This window comes from Myiozetetes cayanensis, unplaced genomic scaffold, assembly GCF_022539395.1.
Source record: "Myiozetetes cayanensis isolate MyiCay16 unplaced genomic scaffold, myiCay2020 scf18, whole genome shotgun sequence".
Classification (NCBI taxonomy): Eukaryota; Metazoa; Chordata; class Aves; order Passeriformes; family Tyrannidae; genus Myiozetetes; species Myiozetetes cayanensis.
Genome location: NW_026087389.1, coordinates 4,107,501 through 4,132,657, shown reverse-complemented (window position 1 = coordinate 4,132,657; position 25,157 = coordinate 4,107,501). Strand labels below are relative to the sequence as shown.

The window sequence follows — 25,157 nt, the reverse complement described above, 5'->3', positions numbered from 1 at the left end:
ACCTCTGCAATTCCGCTGCTGGTCCTAAGACACTGCCAAACAACCTCCCTACATGCAGCGCATCTCCAAATAAAGTTAAATTACTTCTAAAATATCAGCAATCCATGCAACTTCTTATTAGTGTGAAATTACTTAAGCCTTAATTCAGCAGGGTACTTAAGCACATTCCTAATTTTGCAGGCATGAGACATACCAGTGACCTTAATCAGACTAGTCATGCACTTACATTTAGGCACATGCTTAAGCATCTTGCAGTGCTAAAAGCCTCGATGAGGAACAGTTCCACGTGAATTAAAGGCTGCTTTACACCTTCACAGGCACACTACCATTTTAAGTTATATATATATATATATATTTGCTAAAAATAAGTGGTTGCACCACTTATTAGAAAACCCTTAAAACATGAAGATCACTGGAGGAGGAACAGCCTCTAATAATTTTAATAACACCAATCACTTGAAATAGACTTTTAATTCATATCTGATGCTTACTGAATGCCTTTCCCAGTGTATACACGTGCTGGGTAACAGCTTTAAAGCATTCCTTTGCGGACTTTCCCTAAACAGCACTCCTGAATGTGTAACTTCATTGCTTATGAGTAAGCATAGGCAAATATAAGGGGAGGGTGCACACCTACGAAAACAGCTGGGAACAAACATACCACTGCTGAATTTTCACAGGAGATGCAAGGCTAAAAAACAACCCAGCAAACATATTTCAGAAGCTACATCTCTTCAAAGAGCCCACAGAAACCTAAACGATTACTGCACGATCTTAATTTAGCTGGAGAAGTAAAAGCAGCTATTGTTAATAAATAAATAAATAAATAAATGCAGAAAGAGGTATCCACAGCCTGGAGAGGACTTCTGGATTTGGATGTGCACATAATCCAGGTGGTTCCATGTCTAATGACCCAGCTTCTGCATGTCCATGCTTGCACCTGCACACACAACTGCAGAGCTCTGGGTGCCAATGTCAAGGTCCTCTGAGGACTCGGGTTTATGCAGTTATTTATCAAAGACCTCAGAAGCAAAATAAAACAAAACCAAGACAAAGAGAAAACAATAATCTCAGTAAGTGCAACTAAGTAATAGTTTCCCCTTACCCTTCAACAGTTAGAGAAAATTTAAGGCTTGTTGATGTCAATAAGTAGTTATAACAAAGACATTAGTAATAGTGAGGATACAGAACGCTGTGTGAATGTTCTCAGCATGGTTCATTGACAAGGGATCTAAAAATTGAATTATTAGGGAAAAAAATCATTGATTCTAAAATCTAGGCAAGGTATCCAGCCTATGTTAAAACTTATTTAATTTTTCCAGCGCTGCTTCATTCCTAAGCTCTCAGAGCCACAGCTTTTCCATTGAAAAGCAAAAGACATTTTACGCACAATTTTCCCTCTACTAGAAAGAGGTATATTGTGCCCTTCAGTGAACATAAAATTGATATTATCGTCTCTTAGTTTATATCTCACTACTTAACCTTCAGATTAAAAGTTATTAGATTTGAATGACTAAAAAGACATCATGTCACCTTCCGTTCAATGTTGGGAGATGGGAGAACTTGGGGGAAAAGTCTGAATGATAAAAACACAGGAGTTACCAAGAGCATAAAGTTGTTTTTCACATTCTCTGATGAACCAGCACAAGCTCTACAAAGGCAGTCATCTTTTCACCATGTTGTAATCTTCAATTATCAGGGTACTACAATACAAAATCAGACACAATCCAGTAGCCTGCATGGAGTTTAATCTATACTTTAAAATGGCTCCTTCAATAGCAACAGCAGTTTAATAATTAGGCTTTATGTCTCTTCGGACGAAATGACTCAACACAGACGCTCCCTCAAAGTCTTAACAAACAATTTTGGTCTAACCCAGTTATGTCAATATGAAACAAAGACTTTATCTTGGATCTAATTTAGCAGTTTTGCTCTACAGAGGTAAGTCCACATCGTGATCAATGGGATTGTAAAACTCCTGATGCGGTTTGTAACCTCTCCTCATACATTTCAGAAATAAGAAAAAACTCACTGATGTAGAAAAAAAAAAAAAAATTTACTTTCATTTACACTGGGATATATTCAGATTTCTTTCTAGTCAAATATTTTTAATCTGCCCAATTAAAGTAGCCTCTCAATAATACAACGAATCCCCCATTTCTTGTACATTCCCCTTGTCTTTGAACATGAACACCATTTGAAGAACCCACATATTCCCTCTGGAGTTCTCTTCCCTCAATCTAATGCTTCACACCTCAACATTTCATGAAACAGCTACTGCTAAAGGGCCCAAGAGTGGCATCTTCACACTGATACCACAAATACCCCAATTTCAGTCACTGACTTGGGAACCAACACCAGAATCTAGTTAAAATTTCTTTTGTCTATCAAACATTCCTTTATATGTGAAGAAAACTGTATTTTTCATTTGTATACATTTACTGGAATAGAAGTACCAAACAGGATATAATGCCACCAATTTTTTTCAAGGAAAACCCCTTTCTTTCCTCACTTTGTGGACACATGGCAAAACTAGTATTTATCTTAATTCTTCAGAAAGCTTGAAGTGACACTTCATAATTACAGTATAGTTCAGCTCGAAGACAAAGTGAAGAAAAGAAACTTCCCCACAATTCTTTATATAAACCTCCTCCTTCTTTCTCCATGTACCAGTTGCGTTTGTGTTGCTACTTCAGTTTGTCATAAACACAGTCACCTTGTAACCCTTTTTATCAAGCAATCTATGCACTACCTAAAAGTACACCAGGCTCCATCAGACAAGCTATAGGTTTACATTACCCAAACATTCCAATTCTGCCTGCTCAGCGCAGGTTGTCAATAAATGCAAGCAATTGCAAAACAGCAGTGTGTGTTTTTTTTCCTTAAGAGAACACTGATACGAGCCTGCCAGTTCTGCAAAATAAACCCTTTGCAATCTCTGCAGCTAATCTGTCAACAAATTACTATTAAAGTCATACCTCCTCAAAGTTCAAAAGCATTCTGGATTAGACAAAGATACTGAGTTTTATACTCATGGGGCAGTACTTGAAGTTACGGTATCAAAGTGGATCTTGCTATTGATGTGGAGAGGTTTGTATTTCTGCCACCGCGCAACACAGCGCTTGGTGTCTTGCTGCTATACATCAGGATTCAACTTTGTAATCATTCTCTTTGTTCAATTCATAGTCTTGTTTCGCTGCTAATAACGCGAAGAACACTTTAATGAATAGTCCTGAGGATAAAAATAAAACGCAATAAATAATATTTATTTTATAAGCTTAAAAAAAAAAAAGTTAAAAAAAAAAAAGAACTGGCTGAGGCATCAAACCTTCTATTTGAGTAGACGTCAGAAACCACTGAAGCAACTACAGCTGTGATCATGTACATTAAAAGGCAGTTTGTCCCCATGAGTCTTTATTTTTTACTGCTTGGTAGGGAAGAGTCACCCCATCATTACATACCTTCTGCCCAAGCTTCCCTTGCCCAGCTTGACCTTCTGCTTGTGGATCACTTTGACACTCATTTTGCACCTCCCAGATGCCTCTGATGATGCCTCAGAGCCAAGAGATGTTGCCAGACTGCCTGGTATCCTGTTCTCAGGTTTTTTGACCCATCCCTTGGTTCTGTCTCTGTGGGAAGCTTAGGAGGAATCTCCCGAGCCCCGCTGCCTTATCCCATGCCAAATGCCCACTCCAATCTCTTTTAGGAAGTCCAACGACCCAGGCAACCTTCACTCTGACTCGAGGCTTTATAAGGAGGTCACCAAAACCCTATCCATTCTACCTCATCCTGACAACCATTCCCATGAGATGCTGACCTCCTGCACCTGTGGAATCAGCAGCAGTGGGAAGGCCACCTCTCCCACTCTCAGCAGGTGCCAAAACACTGAGGGAAAAGGTCTTCCTTCCCTTATAGTTTGGTTCCGGGGGCGACTTCTCCTCTATGTATTTGCATTTTTACCCAACTCTTTCATAGATATACTGTCCCTGAAGAGTCACTTGTATTGCTTTGGCTCTTACTTCACGATTACAAATATAAACATCAGTTGGAGCTATTTGGCTTTATTACACATAGCAGAACTCATCCCCACGTTTGCTACTCCCAGCTTAACAGTACATTTTACGAGATTGCTAATGCTAAAATAATTGAGCATCACATCACTCTCTGTCTCCTTGCATGGCAGAATCACCCTAACATGACATGGGAAGCGTAAAACTTGTCCTACAAGTCCTCCCTGCACTTACAATGAGAGTGATCACACCGTACACTGCTCCTGCAAACATATGAACATCTGTGGTACTCCGTATTTTTTCCAGAGTAAAATATTTACAAGTTTGCAAACTCATTAAAACTTCCTAAAAAAAAACCTGAACCATTTCTGTTTTCTTCTCTCATATTAACAAAGCTATTAGTCCTTGTAAATGCATAAATTTCACAAAGAATGTGACCTGAAATTCAGCACAGATGCTTTCACAAGCCACTCTATGTCCAGGTTTCGCTGTTCTGCCACTCTCATCACGGGAATACAAAACTAATCGCGGTAGCAAAGCTCAAACTACCCACCAATTTAATTTTTTTTTTTTTTTCAGACAAAACAAGTGCCAGGTGGCAAAATGAAAAGATTTGAATGAAATGCTCTTAAGAAATAGCTGTTTAATTCAGAACTCATTCATTTGTATTGAAGAAGCGTTTTGTAGAACGCATTCTGTTAAGTGACCTGAGAGCATATGTTGTATACGGAGAAACATCTAAACATTATGCTCCATGTTGTATGTGTATCTGTAAATGCTTGCATTAGCTGTCTGAAAACAACGGGGTTTTCTTCTTTTCAGCGTTTAAAAATATTTTCCAAACACCAAGATTGATATTTTTATGCTAGCTCTGATTACCCTTTTATTGTTATCAGGTTTGGGTTTGCTGGTTGTTTTTTAATTTCTAATACCTGCTTTAAACTTTGCCATCAACTTGCTTCATAAAAGATAAACTCCATGGAGAAGTTAGTCATCACAACCAATTAACAGCAGAATTCAAACACAGAACATAAAGGTCTTTTAAGAACTTGGAGAAAAGCAAGATCCCCAAACACATTTACTGTACTGGCAGAGGATAAATAAACTCCCAAGCTAAAATCTGAGCTGCGTGAAAGCAATCCCAAGCCTGGCAATCCCATCCCCAGCCATAGCTCTGCTCTCACTGGGCTGGCTGGGCACGGCTTGGGGAGGGTTGGAGGACCAGTGAAATGAGGAATGAATGGGTGCCACTCCTTAACCGATCGAATGGGCGGCTATTGAATGACACAACCCATTACACACGAGATGACGACGTTCTCTGAGGCAGCAGGAGCCCTCTGGATGGCTACGGAGAAGCCCTGGCACAGGGTTAGTAACTGGTGGTAGGAGCAGAGGTCTGAGCCATTCTGGCCCACAGTGTGCACATGTCTGCACGATCCCCCCTCCCCGTTTCTCTCTGCACAAGGCAGCACTGGAAAATTCCATAGTGCTCCTATGGAAAACGCAGTGTAATTAACTCATTTTGATATGAAGCCTTTTTAAGACAAGACCTTTGTGTTGAACACATTTTACTGTTCCACTCCTCTTATACTGTCCTATATTAATCAAAGCTGTAACCCCTGTTGTCTTTGCACTACGAATCAGAATGTGCCCCTGGCAAAGAATGAGGGAAAAGTCAACAGGAATTAAGTTTCAGTGCAACTGTTTACTCAACTGTGGCCTGCAGTTATTGAAATTTTATCCGTGGTTTTGTGTGACTACTGCAGTAATGAATTCAGCATGGCTGTGATTTTCTCACTGATGGTATTCTCACTTCAAGTAAAAACCTGTAGGATGAAAATGATTGAAACAACCAAAGTCTGTGCATTTAGTATCATCCATTTTTCTGACTTGTTTAATTATGGCAGCTTTCTGTCTTAGGTTGGCAAATGGGGTGCCACGCTCCTCCCCAAGCCTTCCTTCTGCTTTGTTTTGAGCACAGGTTTTTTCTTCTCCACAACAACCTGCTAAAAAGATCACTGTACACTTAGGGGAGTCTTAACCAGCTGCCAATTGCTTATTTAAAGGGTTTTAAGAATCCTTATTGCATTAGAGAAACTGAGGGTTAGGCGTGAGTGTATTCACCATGGCTCTGCTGCAGTCTTTGTTCCCAAACACATTAATGATACATGCCCAGCACTTTGGTGTAAAATTTCCTCAGAGGGCTTCAGAATTTTATCAGGGAAAAGAAAAAGCCAAAACGTATTATGCAGCTAATTTACACTTGTGAACTTGGTCACTTCCCAGAAAATACACTAATTAAAATACGAAGGCAAAACGCACAATTTGGTTGTGATTCTTCTGAGTTGAGGAGCACTGACATGGGATGTATTTATTTATTTACTCTGACATTCTGCACAGCAGATACCTCCACGGCCTTTCTCACTAATAGAAAACATTCTGTTGATAGAGGTTGCTAGGTTATATTAAAATCTGTTGCAAAAACAAAACCTAACGTTAGTGCATTTTCCACCCAGCGACATATTTTGGAAACCAGTTATTTGTATACAGCAGTTCACCCAATCACTGCCACCAGACTCAACACATTCAGGCAATGGAAGCAAGCCCTGATCTTTGGGTGTTTCCAGGGAATGATTAAAAAGGAGTCCTGGAAGAGAAGTCCAACCTTTCCCTTTACATTAAGAACCGCAACCCCCTACGGACGAAAAAACGCGCAGAACATCACAGGCAAGTCCTGAGAGCATCGTCTGCCTGGCAAAGGTTTGGGAGTGGGGGTTAAATGCTTCATGCTTTTTCTGTAGGTAGGAAACTTGCAATGCATCTTACAGTACCTGCTGTTGCTGAAGATGTGCTATATCTGCAGCCCCAATTTCAACGGAAGGTGTCTCGCCGTTTGATCTCACTTCCCGCAGGCTGCACTCTAGTAAATGGTTGCCACCGCTCGCTCCATTCTGAATGGCTGAACCGTTACTTTTTGTCTCAGTCCCAGATTCTTGCATCATGACTCAAAAACCTGAAATAATTTAGGGGAAGGGGGGGGAAAAAAAAAAAAAAAAAAAAAAAGCAGCTGTTAAAACAGTTGCTGTATATAAGGAGACATGCCCTGTTTTAAATCCTGCCAAAACTGTAAACATATGTCATTTTCCTTCATACGATTTATCTTTCATTAATGGTTCATGCTACTAGTTTATGTTTATTTATCCGTTGGTACAGCTATAATTTTAGTAAGTTAGTTCTCTTCTAAATATAGTATTATTTGCTCAACATCTTTTTTCCCTTAGAGAAAAAAAATATTTTTGAACGAACACACAGAATCCATAATTAAATTTCTCTAGTTACATCTGGATGCTTTCCTTTGAAAGCGATGAGTCACTCTTGGAAACCTATGATGGACAATATCAAAAACGTGATATACGCTGTGTAGGGGCACGGAGGTGAAGCAGAGCACTCACTGATTTGGTTTCCATTCACACCATGACAGTGCCAAACTAGCACCTTTTATTACTCTGAAGCAATTCAGGCTGAGTCTGGGATGTGCTGGACATCATCAGTTTTCATTTGGGGAAAACTGCTACAACTGCTCACAGAATTAGTCTCGCTGGCCAAATTTTTGGCTATGGATTTGGTCTGAATTTGGATGCTCTGTGGCACTACAGAGAGGAGCCTCCTGTGTTATCTGGCTGAACATAATCTTAGCAGTGACAGAGCATCACAGCCAGCCCTCTCCACTGACTCTTGGTGGATGCCTGTCCCTGGGTGCTTTACACTCTGTGCTCATCAACAGTCAGTGGGTCACAAGCCCCACAGCAAGGATGAGGACAAGCCCCCACTTCCTTACCCCAGAACTCCTGGGATTCACACATTTTCAGGAACTAACATCAGCATTTGTGCACAAGACCCCCCCCCCCCAAACAAAGCACGTATGCAAAGTGCTACCTTGGAGATTTTATGATGAGTTGTCTTATAAGTATTTCCACCTGCAAAGCGACACGTTCCAGGGTTTACATGCCACTAACCTGTCCACCAGCACATCCCTCCCTCCCTTTGTGCTCCTCCTCTCACCCTTATCCAGGTGAGATGGGGTATGGAAAGCCATGCTGAGTGTCCCAAGCACTCTTCCTACTCCACACTAACTCACCATGTGCACACGTGAGGCAAATGCCTCTGTGCAGGATAGTTTACCTTAAAGTAAGGTGCTTTATATTCAAGGAAGAACCTGTTTGAATTCAGTAACTACCCCAAATCAAAAAAAAGAAGGAAGATCCCTTCCCTTCCAATATGTAAGGGAAAACACCAATTGGAAAGGGCAAGAGAAAGCAGTGGGTTAGCACTCCTTGCCCACTCATGTCCAAGGAGGACAAACCACTCATTAACCAGACCCTGCTCCAATCATGACGGGATATATTCACGCTGAGGGCCGCCCAAGCACATGGGCGGGAGTAGGACAGATTCAGACATTTTGATTACATTTAAATAAATTTCAGCTGGTCCATGGAAGCTTCTTTCAATCTGTTTTGCTAAATCTTCGAATTATGCCAGGGGACAAAAGGGCTCAGGGGCTCATTATAAAGCTTCTGTCAACTCCCCTGTAAAAGCCCCAAAGATCTAAACAAACCTACAGCTTTCCCAACACCACTAGGAAATGCTTTTGGGTTTTAACATGATCCTGCTCCAACACAGACTGAACATGGTGTGGTTTTCATTTTCAGCACTGTAAGAAAAGCCCACAAGCATGGTAAGGTCTAAATAAGTGTTTACATCTAACAGGCAAGGCTGGATTATACACCATACACCAGGCAGCCACCGCATGGCACAGGCTGCTTCTGAAGAAGAGAGAGGAGTGAGAGTCTCCAGACAGCTCTCAAGTCACTCAAGGGTATACCATGCAATTTTTATATGCTACACTACTAAAAAGGACATACCTCTTTTAACCAGAGATAAATCAAGAAGAAAGAACTGATGTAATAATTTTCAGTTTCCACCCAAATTTGAGGTCAAGTCTCAACTAGAGAAAATGGAGCATTATGCTAATTTATCTCAGCAGGCAGATGAGGAGAAGGATGACCACCAGGAAAGACTGGTTAGCAGGTTAAACCCAGAGACTCATGTCTTTGACTGTCTTGATGCACCACAATTATGGTGGGTGCATGTGCCCACCTCATAGACCAAAGCCAACAGAGGAAGGACACGCTAAAGAACTGGTGGAAGATGCCTCCAGCAGACCCTGTGAGAGATGCTAAAACCAATGTGCCAGAACAGTAAAGAAGTACATCTCATTTTCCAACACTTCTGATGCAACAAACTGGAAGCAAGAACGTGGATAAACTACCAGGAGAGTCAGAGAAAGCACCTGCAAGGCTCCGAGGTGCTTCTGACAGCAGCAAGAAGAATGTGCACCACTGAGGAGCAGATCCATCACTGCCTGATCACAACTGTTTGGCTTGCCCTTCTGAGCAAAATATCTCCAGGACAGAGAAAATAATTCACAACCAAACTGGTCCAGAAATTATTTACTGTCTCTAGAACTGCAAAAATGTTCCTGAAAAGAAAGAAAACCAGTAGAAATTGCTACCATTTTTCCTACCAATAGGACTAAGAAAAAGATGGATTATTTATTGTATTTGGTCACAAAAAGATCATAGTTCCTGAAAACCTTTTCCATGACAAATTTCATGCCCTATTTTAGCAGCTGCACAGGGCTGGCCCCAGCCCCTCCACTGGTTGTGACCACCCTTCAGAGCAGCAGCTACCAAAGAAATAAGGCTGGAAACTGAGTTTGCCAAGAGACCACGTTTGAACTTGCAAAACATAATTTTACATGCAGAAGTGAGCATCTGTGAGCAAATTTTGCCTTAAAAACAACCATTTACAAGTGGTCAACTTCCACATAACTTCAGCTGGATGCGTGTACAAAAACACAAGCCCTTTGCTAAAATACCTCTGATAGGAGACAGAAATTTCAAGGGGAAAAGATAAAACTGTTTATTCCTTCCCTGCAGTCAAATGTGAGTTGACATAAATAATCACAGTTTGGTTTGATCATTAAGTGTCATGTCATGAAAATCAACCTGCGAGAGCTTTCTGCAAGAATGATTATTATTTGTCTTTCTGAGCACACCTAAATGAGCTGAGGTGATCGTACACCGAGGATGGCTCAGATAATTGTCTCTTTCCCAGCACAGCGGAGACGGCCTTACAGGAGCCTATTACTGAAGTTTGTCATTCAAAATCGTGAAAGAAAAAAGCAAAGCAAGGTTGACTTGATGCAACATGATTGTTCTGTGGGAACTGAACTGAAGCTCCAGGTCTAGTATCATAAACTGTGATTCTGCTCTAAATACAACCCTAAATAACCAAAATAGTGCTGGAGAAGCTGTTATGCATAACCATTTATTATAGGAAATACAGTACCCTACAAATGCTTCCGTGACAGGCAGGAGACCATGTTCTGACTGAAGAAATTTAATGTCAAAAGAGCACGTCCAATTCACATGTTGTAGAAGGCAGAATAATCCTCCTATCAATTCTGCAAAGGAAAATATCATTTTAAAGCTTAAAATATGTGGGTTCTTACCAGTGTTAAGTATCTTTTTCTTCTCTCTCTCTCTAAATTCTATGGTATTTCATGTTATGAGGGATACAGAAAGACTCTGAATTATTAAAAAAGACACAAGATGTTTTTTTCCCATACAAAGGGACCAAAGCTAAGCTGCAGTATGAACAACAGCTTGTAAAACTTTATCCTGAAATCAGGGAGCACATAATAAAAGAACTGGTCTGATGTGACTTACTGTCAGCTTGGTTTAAAAATTTCCAAAGAGTGGTCAGTTTCTTGAGATTCCCAATTTAACCTGCACAAAACCTTTTCTAGCTTTGATGTACAGTCAAACACAAAGTCAAAGCCCTACAGCTGGGCCCATCTCCTTGGTGAATATGTTACATTCAAGGTAATGGAATAAAATTTCAGAGGAGAGGAACCAAAGGATGGCACTCTGTCAACAGGAGGACAACACCTAATCATCTTCCACATGACTTCGACAGAAGCAAGTGACACCCAATTTCTTAAGGGCATGGTCAAAACTGAGAAAACATAGGTCAGATGTTAACTTTGTCTGAATCAAAATTATCTCAGTATTCCAACGCTGATGTTTTTAGAATTAAAAACAGAACCTAAAGAAATCCTAATTTTGAAAAGGTTCTGTGCTAATCCACTAAATCCAAGTCCATAAAGTCCACAACACTGCAAAGACCAGATGCTGCAGATACACATCTCAGCTCCACTGGACTATTAAGATGAGCGAGGTTCAGCATGGAGATCAGTAGGCAGGAGGTGGGCGCTGAAGTGTGCCATTTCTGCAATTCTTCTACCAGTACAGTTTCTAAAGACTAAGTAGCATTGTTTAATGTCAGCATGAGGGAGGATTTACTGACTGAAGCACCTGTCAGAATGAGGACCCACTGCAAGTCTGAAGGACTAAGGGACTGATACTCAGATGTCTTTAGATGTCTCACCATACACGGAGGCATCTGGTGAGACAATTTTAAGACTCCTGAATAAGCACCAATCTATATCTTTAAGCATCTCATCACCTTTAAAACACTGTCCCCAGGGTCTTCTGGGCCTTAATATCTGTTTTAATATGCTTGCAGACTCAACCCACTACAGATTCACAATGTAGCTGGCGTGTTTCAAAGTTTCTTCCGAGGCTGATGATTTTATTTCAGCTCTTAGTATTTGGAGGTGTTTACAAATATATATATATACACACACATAAAGATCATTCAGCATTTCTGTCCCCTGGGACCAGTGCTAGAGCAAAAATGTTGTCATAAAACAACACTTCTTTGCCACATTTGTGAAAGATTTTGAGGTAACAAAAAGTTCAGTCTTTATTCCAGGGCAGTTAATTAAGGTTGACCAAGTCAGGCAGAAGTAAATTAACTTGGCTGATCAATTATTTATATGAAGCAGAATAAATGCCCTTAAAGAACTTGGTCCAGCCATGAAAGGACATGTAAATTAAACACAACACAGATTTATAAAATGTATTTCTACATTTATAGGCAGAAGACCTAATGGTAAAACCAGTTTTAAGGGAGCAATCAAATCACAAAATCTAGCCTGAACTTCTCAGGCAGGCATAGCATCTATACGTGCATGGTCTATAATTAAATGTTTTACATATTTGTTACAAGCAGTTCCCCAAAACAGGTTCAGGACTAACTTTAGAGCACTTCTCTGTGCAATTAAAAAAAAAAACCAAACAAAAAACCAAAAAAATTCAACTAACCAACCAAACAACCAAAAAACCCTAGAAACAAAATAAAACACCAAACAAGCAATGTTTGGAAGCATTCCACAACAACACAACACTGCAAAGACAGGATTTTACCTCTTGAAAATGAAGTGCGCTCCAGAGCGTGACCAGCAAGGCAACACAGAGCACAAGCAAAGCTGCTGCTTGCCCCCAGCACAGGGACAAAGGTACTACAGGACCAGCCTGGCACTCCCACCACTGCTTGGGATCAGCAAGAAGGACCACCACCTTTGCCAGGAGACCCCTGCCCAGCTCACAGGTGGTCTCTTTTAGTCCCGGTATCTCTGGAGCAAGTGCCCTGCTGGGGAAAGCACCTCAGGCTCCGCATCCTGCCACCACTTCTGAATTTTTCCAGGAACATGTTTTCATGTCCCCCAGGCGATGCTGAAACACCCATCTCCTCCAGCTGACACCCCGTGCCTAGGTCGGCGAGGCAGCCAGCAGCACCATCCCGCCATCCATGAGTTCAGTAAAAGAAAAAGGATTCACCAGTGGAAATTAAAAGCCTTGTGTAAGGTAAGGCTTTGATGTGCCATGGGGGAAGGCGTACAGATGTTCAGCTGCTCATTTACTAAATTACACCATGTCACAATTAACTGTGAATCAGCCAGCTTCACACGAGCAGCTCAAGGGCTGCCACCATGCTAAGCGCAGAAAGAACGCCGGGGAGGGGAGTCCAAACTAGCCAGGTGGACCAGATGACTTCTCCCTGCCGGTGTTTGTGGTTAGCACGACTATTAGAAAGAGCCATCCCAACATATGGCACGATTTAAGTATATCAGATCATGCTGAACTCACCAGCCTTTCTCAACTTACAAACCCCTCCGCTCTCGTCATTGCAGATGGGTGAACACCCGTCATGCTTTTAGAGTTTTCAGTAGCCGTCATTTATCCTGCTGACAGGGTGTATTTTAGGTATAATTATGTACTAACTAACTATAGATCAACTGTCAGTACATTAGGGTACTTTTTGGATAAAACTTCATGCTTACCCCTTTGAAGGCCACTCGCCTACACACTACTGGTGGTTGCTGAATTGTGCACGAGTAGGAGAAAGGCGAAGGGGATTCAAAGTGCAATTAAGGATCATATTTAAGAATCAACCAAAATAGTAAGGAACAGAGCGAATCAGGCTCGGCTGTCCTGAAAAGCGATGCTGAGTCACGTCTGACAGCGGCGTTTGGAGGAGGAGAGGCAAACCTGGAGCAAGGCAAGGGAGGAACACGCACGGGATGTGTGGAAAGAGGAAACAAAGAGACAGCGACGAGGTGAAATCCTTTGATATTTCCTCAGCTTAAAGAGGTAATTCAATGCATTAAAATGGATCCTTGAAATTTCAAAGGATGAAACTCGCACAACAAAGATTGTCGAGAGTGCTATTTTCTAGGATTAGAACAAAAACGTACTGGGATTTGTTATATGATCTTACGTCGCTGAGCACGACTGTACACTTACTGTTATGCAAGCACCATCTTCCAATAGAGAATTTTCATAATTATAACAGAAAGGCGTAAATTTTCTAATGCATGGCAGTTCAAAAAGTAATCAAGAGAATGAGCCTGAGGGCTATTTTAATGTATGCAAAGCTAGTGACCCACAGTAAATGGGAGGTAGGCTTCAATGAATGCAAAGTAATGCACACATACTAAAGACCTGGTCTGATGAGGGACGGCTAAAATTAACACCCAATTAATTTCCGAATTGACAAACAAATGAAACCCATAAATCTACTTTCTCATTAATTTTCTTGTGGTATAATTTAAAGCAGTAATATGAGGGCAAAAACTGAGCATTATCCATCATAAATATCAAAAAAGATAGCACTGTAACACCATAAATTATGCATATTACCTGTTGTTAAAAATGATTAATGTATTATCAACTTTATCGTGCACTGTATATGTCTAGACGTATCTAAAATCTGAAATTTCATTTAGTGCTTAGGAAATAAAGGGTCCAGAGGAAACAGGATTACCCAAAGCGCACCCTTGGCTCTGCCTCTTGACACAGGCACAGCCCTGACACTCTCACCTCGGCTGGATTCGTCCCAGGCCGTGGGTCAGCGGAGGTTGAGCACATCGCAGAGGTGATGTGCCGAGCCTCCCTGGGGAAAGGAAACAAATCACACTGTTCTTGGAGCATCCCTGAGGGCTGATCCACAGCCTTGGCACCTGTTTTACACAGGGCTACTTGCCCTCCCAGTGCTGGGGTAGAGCTACTTGATGATGCAGAGAGAGGTAAGAAATGGTCAAGGAGGATAAAAGTGTGAGGCTGTAACTAAATTTAGTGAGTGATGAGCCAGTGCTTTCCCAAAGTGCTTGAGCACATCACCTTGGCCAATGGGAGAAGGACATGAGTTACCTTCCCTCCTCCCTGTGGGTCATGATGGTGACCAGCCTGGTTTATTAGCAGGGTTTAAGTCCACTTGCCACTCCCCAGTCTCCTAAACAGCAGCTTCACCCATTCCTGTCTAGATGCAGGCTGCCACAACTTTGTTTAACTATATACAATGGCACGTTTTTCACTGTTGGTGAGTGTGGCCTGGGTTCCTTCTTTCCAGCACCAGCATGTATTGCCAGGGCCACAGCAACCTGAAATCATTTGGAGGCATCTCAGTGAAAGGCTGACTGATGCTCTGCAGGAGCTGAAATTTAAGACAGCTGTGGTGAGGAGAAGGGAAGGAGAATCAGGAGCCTAATCCCACTTGTGCCACACTGACTTATTGTGAAATCATGGTCAAACAACTTAAACGTCTCAGAGCACCATTCAGTGCAGTTACCCTATGGAAATCTCCTCTGCTGAGCGTGCTGCTGACCACAAACAGTAACAACAGAGATCAAGCAAATCCAAGAAGAATTAATTGAAACAGACATTAAAAGGTTGCCATATGCTCAACTCAAAAGAGCTGGAGTTGGTCCCTATGAAAAACTAGAGCACTAAAACATACCAAGCTGTGAAGACAACAGGTCTCGCTCCTTTCCATGATGTAAGACCCAAAGTATTAGGCAGAGGATGGATAACTCAACTTTACCCACACCAGATCTTTGCATTCTGCCTTAATTTTACACATGCACACAAGTAACTTCCAGTCTCACCTTGGATAAACAAACCCCCTTTGCAAAGCCAGCTCTATCTCAATCTATGCCTCTCAGCTTGACAGCTATTAAATCCATATTCAGCATGAACCTCATGCCATAGCTGCTAGAGCTGGGCCACTTCCAAGCGACTGGCAAATATGATGTAATCATTTACATACCATCATCAGCAGAGTGAGGTTCCTTCCTCTCTCTCGGGGAGAGCTGTCTTTCAGCCATGAGCTTGACAGAAATCATCCTAACCATCACTGGGATCATCATTTATTTGGAAGGCAAGGAATGGTGAGCAGCAGAAAAAAAAAAAAACCAACCCCCAAAGCCAACCAGAAGCCGTAATTCATTGTGCCACATGACTCTGCTACTGCATGGACACGAGCACCATGGCACTAGAGAAAGGACTCCTCCAGAGGAAAGGACTCAACTGCAGCACGGTGAGAGAGGCTGCAGAGCTGCCTCGGTGCTGGCCCCATGGTTGGTGTCCCCAGGGAGGTACCCACCTGCTCATCCCAGCCTGGGCATCACAGAGCGCGCGGGGCTCCCCACTGCTCTGAGCAGAACAGGAACAGAAACTGCAGAGCTGTTCTCACAGACATGACTTATTTGTTTGTATGCACACTGCTCCGAGCTTGCAACATAAACTCCTGCAGTCTGTCTCGCAGAAAAACAGGTGAGCATTCAACCAAATAAAAGACCAAAGTTGCATTTAGTAAATACAGTCAGTTTATGCCAGACAGAAGCAGCTTTGCTGCAACAAGATGATACCAAACTTTGTACCGAGTGCTGGCTGTAGATGAATTAAGACTCCCACCCTCCACACACATCTCCATTAAAGCATATCTGAACTGTCTAGCAGGCTCCAAAAGTCAAAAACCACCTCAAAGCCAGGTGCAACTCTAATAATTCTGCACAATACCATTTTCACTTCACTATTTTCACTCAGTCCAAGGCAGTGAAGGTTTGATTCATCGCAGTAACACGAGTCAATTAACGACCAGCTTGTCCACTTACACACTCCAGGTACCTCCCGCTCCCCTCCAGCCCCGACACTGCTCCAGCAGCCCAAACGACCAGTATGTTTGGATCACTGGTGTGAACCAGGGAATACAATAGATCACATTTTTATGCACATTTTGTTGCTTGCTTTTCCAAGGGATGAGAAGGACAATTATTAAATTTTATCCTTCAAAAGCTTTTTATAAACATATATTCAAGATATTTTAACAAATGAATTCACGTATAAAGGAACAGACAACACCTTCATATTTTAACAAATAAATTCACATACACAGGAATAGACATCACCTTCAAGTTAACATTTCTTTCTCAAGGTCACTCAAAGACAGTTTACTCCTTTTGTGTGCATAGCCCTAACAATTTACTGTTAGTGATAACAGGTCCTGCCTGGCATTTGAAATTCTGGCATTTGAAATCCAATCCCCCTTCAGAAACAATAACAAACAATAATTCTGAAAAACAAAGATGGTGTGAGCGAGTTTTTCTTGTTCGTTTTCAAAACAACCCAAAAGCAACAACTACCAGGATGGCTCTCTCTAATTAGGACTCCCAGAAACCAAAGAACAAACAGGCAGCATAGAGAAATTAGCAGATGTAAACGCAGTTTTCCAGTTATAAAAAGAAGAAAAGCAGCTCTGTCATCTCACTTGCAGGAAGAGGAGCGACAGAGCACGTTTTTAAATTTGGTATTTTCTCTCCATTCAAACGGCTCTGCTTCTAAAACACATTTTCCTCAGATCTCCTCAGAAATAAAAGTGAAAGCTTTGCCTTTTCCAACTCCATCGAGGGCACATGCATCAATTAAAATCCAACATGAGAAAAGAGGGAAACCAAAAAGCCCCCGACCAAACGCTGACATAGAACGCAAGGCTGTACTTTTGGGGTGATTACCTGGTTCATAGCCCTATATCTTTGTCCTAGACCTTCTACCTCCTTGTTTGCTCCATGCAGGATTTTCTAGCCATCAGCCGTCTACCGCTGTGCTAGTCGTCTTGCAGGAGTGCTCTCTCCCTTCTGAAAAAAGCAAACAACTGGATAGATATCATTACACTAAGGAAATCTCTTGGAAAAACCAAACAACTTGCTAATCTTTCTAGCCCCTTCACCCAAGTTAAAGATAAGCAAAGCAAACCAAAGTGAGTTTCAGCCACATTCCAGGGACAAGCTCCCCTTTTTCTCCTTTATCAAAATCCCAGCATTTAAAGGTTTTTTTCCAGACCTTGCAGGATAAACTGCTGCTCACACCCGCAAACAAAGCAATATTTGTTTAATAACTGATTGCTGCCATGGGTACAGTAAACAAGGGGCCCAGCATTTGTGTTTATGAACAAACACATCATCTTGCAAGAGCAATTTAACATTAACCAGGTGGAATAATCAACAGATTTCATAGGTGACACTCGGGGCAGGACTAATGTAAACAGAGCAGGGAGGAGAAAGGGGCCACTCTTAGGGAATCAAGGTTGAGGCAAATGCATTACAGAGTAAACAGCTGGGAAGAACTCAAGACAAACAAATAGTCATTCTTCTGACATTTCGAGAAGCAGAAAGGTTGTACGTTACATGCATCAGCTGCTGACCACCATGAAATCAAACCAGTTGGGGACCAGGCCTTCTTGTTTACACAGTGCCATGTTTGCTTATAAACAACAATTTGCTGTTACCAACCTCGCATTACTCATTGCATAAACGAGCAGATCAAGTGAAATCCTGTTAACTCTTCTGTGGATCCAGGGTTTTTTCCTCCCCTTCAACAACAACAAACAAGAAAGCCTTTGCAGTCTGGCTGTGCAACCTCAAGACAACAGGCAGCGGGGAAAAATAGAGAGCTGTGCATCTGTTCTGATAAAGGGGAAAGAAAGGAGTTGAAAACACTTGAAAGTGTTTCACAAAACAAGATTTACCGGCCAAACCACTGATGTGAAAGATCCATTTGCATTCAAAAAAAAAAAAAAATCAACCAAAAAAACAACAACAACCAACAACTGCAAAAGGTGGGGTGCAAAATTTTCATTTCACTCCTAGAACAAACAAGCAAAACAACAGCTTTGAACACAACAGAACCTGCCCGGCACAACCATGGACACGTGTGATTTACACATACACCCATGGCCGTGCCAGCTCCTCCTTTCTCTCTCCCATCCTCAACTCCTTTGCTTCTGCCTCCCATCACCATTCTCTGATCTCTGTAGAGATCCCAGCTCCTTTCTGTTAACCCAAGGGGGTCAGAAGGCTTGTGGATGTCTTCTCACAAGCAAAACCTCTGGCCCCCAACGAGCCCCCACTCAACATCCCTCTCTTGGCCCCAAGGCACTGTGACACTAGTCCTCAAGGTGCTCAGGATGCCAAAATTCCCTGTGTTTGCCACCTTCCAGAAAGCTTTTCCTTCCCCATCTCTCATCCCTGTACCACTCAAGAAGTTGCCTATTGCAACATTCCTCCGGGAAGGTTTCTGTAGTTTCTCTATCCTGAACGTGGATTTTGGGAAAGATCTGAAGCACAGGGAGAAAAGACGGATGGTCCTATCTGTGAAGGTTAATCCAGGGCTCTGGGTTACATTCCTTCCCCGACACAATCCCTGAGTGTGACCTCCAGAAGTCTCTTCATCCCTCTCCTATGTAAAATAAGCCCTTTAAGATGTTGTACTAGTCGGGTGGGGTTAGAGGATGTAGTTGTGGGCTATATATACCACGGGTCCTTTCTTCTCCCAGCTGCTCCATGGCCCCTCCCTGGTTCACCACTGATGAGCACCAGCACCACTGCCACACACTGAGGAAAATCATCCCTGTTTCGAATCCATGAAGATCCCAAGGTCACAGCTGGCCCTGGCACTAATCTCCCCTCCCTTGCCATTTCATGTGCAAACAGCATGATGGCCAGAAGCCTCCCCCCTCATCATTTTTTCACAAGTTTTAGAATATTTGGTACTTTTTTTCACAGCACAATCCTGGACATCCACAGCTGGCCAAGAACCTCCGTTTTCTTTTTCAGAAAATATTTAGCCTTTTGTTGTAGTAAGAAAAACCCGGTTCAAAACCATGAAATCAGTACAACCTACTAATAAGGCAGGTATTTAAATAAAACCCAAATGCAGTATTGTTCAGGCAACCGCCTATTTTTTTTAAATACATCAGGTTGACAGCATAATAGCAGGCAGGATGAAAGGTGCGACTCGAGGACGGGGTTGGCGTCCGCACACCAGGAAAACAGAAGTGCTGCCCCATTTCCTGTGCTGCAGCAGAGTATTTCTGATGTCTGGGGCTGCCGGGGACTTAACTCTGAATTAATGATTGCACACAATACCCTCCTTTCTCCCCTCCCTGCAGGACAGCGAGGGCCAGCCTCACCGAACGACTGTGGGCAGGCAGGCACAGGTCACGGGGGATTTAGATATTTCACAGCAGCTTCAAAAATTTAGACACCGCAACCTGAAGGCTTCTGAAAACATCAAGCTTCACATAAAAGTCCTGATATTTCCCTACTTGAGGCAACTGCTCTCACCTCAGCCGCGCTGCCTGTTCCACGCTCCTTTTCCAGCACGTAAAATCACAGTTTATTCAGTACAAAGTAACTATGCTATGATAAAAACTATAAGCATATCATTCAAATGCTTTATTGGTCAAATAGATGGATGCTTTTATTAGTCCAACCTTTTTTGTAATGGAGTGCCACTGATGACCCAGTGTTAGCCTCATTCCCTGCTATTAATCACACTTCTAAGAGCTCATTTTGCTTTAAAATCTTAAGAAATTGCTATAATTTAAAGACATGGTGTCTACATAATGGGAAATGCTTCACAGATTGTATCATTCCATATAACACAGAATTTTTATGGCAATGCTGACCACGATACCAAGGTATTACAAAACTTGAATAAAATATTTTATGAAGAAAATCTAAATGTAAACTTCCTTTTGCATTTGTGGTTTGCCACATCCATAATGTTTTAATCACAGCCTTTCGGGAGTTGCAGTTTTCAACTGCATGTGGCTTACACAGATTAACACTACAAAAACACTCCCCGAACAAATATAAACAGAACGAAACAAAATTAAATGAAAATTAAATAAAATAAAACGATGGACCATGAGAGAAGGACTGTTCAAGCTATATTTTCATGATTTTCACGCAAGGGATTTATCCTTTCATTGACTAGATTATCTCTTTCCTTTTTTTTTTTTGCACAGGGAAAACAGATGATGTTTACTGTGAAAAACTTTTATGACAAAGTGGAAGCATCTTACGAATTTACCTACACAGAGAATTAAATTAATATAATGATGGTCCTAACCCATATTATTAAAATGTACTTTGCAAAATGTTTTGACAATGTTGACTGCTGCAGGAGGGAAAACACATTTAAGACTATTTCAGCCAAATGCAGAAGCAGAAGCCTTTCATTTTTCAAATGCTGAGTAAAAAGCATCTTTAAACATCTTCTCATGAAAGAAAATGCAGTGCAATTATGTTATATGGCACACACAAAAGCGTGTTCTTTTCCTCAGTTCTCTAACAAGATATTAGTACCTCCTGGCCTTAGGAATATTATGTGTAAATCACATCATATTCAGAGTGTCTGAATTAATTATAATAGGAGCTGGAGAGAAATGTTAACTTTCCAGGTTGTTGCTAAGGATTAGCCCTTGTTTACAATTCTGTATTTATAGAACAAGAAAAATTTGTCAAATGAAGGGCAAAGAGGAAAGCAAGAACACAAATTTAGCTTTGATTTCAAAACAAATCAGATCTCGCAACCGTTCCCTGAGAAGAAAACCACAGTTTTTAATGTGAAGATGCAAATGAGTCTCAGAATATAAAAATGTTTTATAATTCTGTGCATTCAACACTAGTAGATGTTATTTAAAGAATTTATGTTAACATTTCTCATCCTCACACAGCAAGTCCAAGATGCTGCAAACAGCATCTATTTAAAATGGATCGCGTTTCTGTGGGGCACGGGGTAGCTGAGGAGGCTGAAGCAGAAAGGCAGCAGGGAGTTTGGTCCCCAGGCACCAGATTTGAAGGGATTCATGGACTACTCCAAAGGGGTTCAAGGCAGTGTGCAGGAGGAACAAACCCTTTGCCTTCAACAGGCTTAATCTCGGCTACATGGAAATGGGCAGATCCACCCAGAGGGCAAGTCATGACTCTCAAAACCACTGCAAAGGACCAGCTGACTTCCCCAAACGCAGTGAGTCTGTGACGTGAACAAAACACCTTATAAGAAGGGCACTTTGGAGACCAAGAAAGGTCCATCATGGAAAACACAGTATTTCTGGGGAGCCCTGTGAGGACAGATGGCTCAAGGCTCCAAGTCCATGGGATGGGTCCCTGTGAGCAGAGAGCCAAAGCCTTGTAGGGACTTGCAGGTCTCTCAGGCACCTTGGCAGAACTGGACAGGGAAGTTTGTACTGCTCACTGTTCTGAGGATAAAGAAAGCACTTCGGCCTCCAGCACTTTCATTTCTTTGCACAAACAAAGGCACACCCACTACAATTAAGTTGCAAAACGCTTTTCATTAGGACTCCTTGTTTTCACACACTTCAAGCCTTCCAAGACATGCAGTCCCTCTCGTGCTTCCATCAGTGTGTGCTTCTGTGTGGAAAACTAAGCAAGGGCTCTTTAGTGGTTTCAGTTTATGGAGAAGCAAACAGAAAAATGCTTTTTCCCATTCAGAAAAAAAAATGTAACCACCAACTTCTGAGCAGGGTGACTTGCAAAAATGCTGAGCGCCCACAACTGAGAGCATCTAAACCCCCCACAAGAATCAGGCCCATAACACAATATGAAAAATGCACTTAGCTAAGCTTTTGTGGAAACACAGATGGTCTCCCTGCCTTGCCCTGTCCAAGGGCTATGTCTCTCAGATTACAGCTAGGGCAGCACAATGGAGCAGGGAAACCAACCATGTGCCTGTGCACACTGGTGTGAAAGCTTATGCACACACACACACACACGTGCTATTGAAGTACCCAACATACCAGTTCCACATCATTCAGATGGGACAGAAGAGGTGCTTTCCTCCCAGTTTTGTCTTGGTGTTTTCTTTCCCAGGAACAGCTCCAGTCTGGGTCCAGAGCAAGGATCCCACCCCACCACATTTCTGTGCAGGAGATGTGTACATACAGCACATGTTCCTCAACAGCCATGCACATGGATCCCAAGCGCCCAGAAATACAGTTGGTCCTCATCACACTGGCCCAATAGAGGGGGAAAAAAAAAGTGCGAATTTTTTCCACTCAAAATTTCATCCTGTGCCTGAGAAAACTCCCTAAAAAAGCTCTCTTGAAAACGATTTGTTTCTAACTCACCAGAAAAAGCACACATGCCTACTTTCGAGTCAGGATGCGGGAAGCCAAGCTCTTAATACCCTTCTTCTGCATTCACACACGGCTGAAGAGCAATGCCCACCTCTAAGCCACCACCAGAGATGGCTGGGAGAGGGCTCAACAGCAGAGAGGAGTTACCAGACACCAAAGAAGCCTCTCCAGCTTGCCTTGACCAACGACAGTGGGCAACTGTGAGCACTCCTGTGGTTCCACATAGCTTTTCCATGCATGATGCCAGTGAGACAGAGAGCCTCTCAACAGACAGCACCGTGGCCCCGTGACCTCTCCAAAAAGGGCTGTTCAGCCCTGGACTGGAAGGGTCCATCACTGGCAGAGGCTGCTCTGTGTTTCAGTAAGTGGCCTTTTTGGTGCTGAATCCCCAGCAGCATGTGGGGGCCGTTTACAACCAGCAGTGTGTGTTTAACATCCAAAGTGTGCACTGAAGACAGTATTTGAACATCTCCAGCCACATGCAGGTGCATGGTCCCACAGATGTGCTGGCTCCCGAACACTGAAGAGCTAAGGCATGTGGCTTCCTGCTCCTCAGGGTTGTGAAAGAGAAGGATATACTCTCTCTATTTACAGTCTATTCAAGACAAGACTATTCAGTGTCAGGATGTGCTGTAAGAGGGTAATTTGCACCCTAAACTGGATTGTACGATACCACAGTCACAGACCGTATGATCTCTTCCTTTGGATTAAAACTGTTTGTACAAGTCAAAGCAGAACAAGGAGAGTAACAAAACATACAGTGTATTTTGTTCTACACTGCAGCCACATATTTCAACTGCCTCAGCCGAATTCTTAGAGTAAACACAGCTTTAAAAGAAAATAACTAGAATAAAGAGCTTCTGGAAAGTTCTGACTGATTATGCATGCAAGAATTCTGCTACTGCTTCCTCCCATCATCTGAAAAATAAACCAAACACCCAACTTCCACAACTATCTACAAAAGTGCTATTTTTCTGAAACATGTTACAATACTATCTGAGGTCTGCAAGTTGTAATGAATGCATCTTGTTTTGTAAAATACACAGAGGAGCTCAATTAAACGAACAACTGTAAAGGAAATAGAGCTGATAAAGGAATTAATGCTCTGTGTGCCAGATCATAACGTAACATCTAGGATAACAAAACCATGTCAAACATGCAACCGCCAAAGACTTAAAAAAACAAAATAAGAAAGTTAAACCCTAAAATATTAAAGCACCTAAAATCAGAATGCACAAAACTTATTTTATGTAATTGAGAGGGGAGCATGGGCAGCAGCGAAGGGATCTCTCATAGCTGTTATTCAAGACTTACTAAATGCATAAAAAGATTTGAGTGTTTTGTAAACGACCACCTGCTCCACTGATGATCCGCTCCTTCCTCATTGCCCAACCTGCTTCTTTCCAAAGACCAAGCTAACCCAATTTCCCATCCGCCAAGGCACGGCTGAAATTATTCCTCAATCTGAGCCTGCATCTCAGGCTCCTTTTTTTTTTTTTTTCCTCCCCTTCCCGCTTTCCTGTGCCGCTCGGGCTGCCCACATGCTGGAAGGGAGCCGCCAGCCCCGGTGCCTGCTCCGGCTGTCGGCACACACGACACCGGTGGGAGCACAGACTAGAGCTCAGCCGGAAGGGAGACAGTCAGGGTTCTGCAAAACCTCGCACGTCGGCTTTTCTCCTTTCGCAGTTGGCGTGTGAACTTGTAACTCGGAAATTGCAAGTTCCCACCAATTTTTTTGGCAACTCGAATGCAGTTTTTAGGAAAACATAGTATGCGGCTTTTGGCACGCGGAACTACGCGCGAAGACTTTTCAGACAAAATATGCAAAGGTGATGGTCTCGCAAGCCTTTAAGGGCTTGCTGGATGGAACACGGTTTGGAAGGCAAGAGTACAAAATTCTGACTCCCACAAGCAGTAATAAAAATCTGTGTTCAAGCAGCTCCACAGACACTTACTCACAAAACGGGCATAATATCTGCGTGGAACATATATATGGAACAGCCTCGGCAATGTGATGTACCCACAGTTCGGCACCATCCAGCAAACTGGGCATCTAGAGACACCTAAAACAGTCACTCTCCTACACTCCTGACTAAAAAGGCAAGACTACAGGCACTTTCCGGCAGACTTGAACATCAGTATACTTGGGGGAGAGGAGGATGGAAAATACTTTAAATTACAGAGATGCTAATCTCCCACTACTGATGTGTCCAGCTATTAGTCAAGTTCCTTCAGCAAAACATCTGGCCTGAGCCACGGGCCCGGTGAACAGCATGAGAAGTCCTTGGTGCAGCTGCAGCCTCTTCATGTCAGCACAAAAAACACCCTCATTTCCCCCACTCGCCTGGCCACAGACTGCGTGAGGGTTGCACGCACTGTTTGTATCACCTTGCCACTGGC

General features: G+C 42.4%; 1 protein-coding gene across 15 annotated transcripts in view; it reads right to left on the bottom strand.

Moving 5' to 3' along the window:
• Window positions 1-25,157, bottom strand: part of FOXP1 (forkhead box P1) — a 338,282-nt gene that overhangs the window by 158,955 nt on the left and 154,170 nt on the right. For 4 of the 15 annotated variants that reach the window (XM_050313029.1, XM_050313039.1, XM_050313040.1 and 1 more), the window contains exons 1-2: window positions 17,329-17,618; window positions 6,842-7,023 (exon numbers count right to left, since the gene is read on the bottom strand). In XM_050313029.1, coding sequence (XP_050168986.1) covers window positions 6,842-7,012 — 171 coding nt within the window. In that variant the 5' untranslated portion in view covers window positions 7,013-7,023; window positions 17,329-17,618. The other 11 variants (XM_050313031.1, XM_050313038.1, XM_050313037.1 and 8 more) reach the window with 8 other exon arrangements.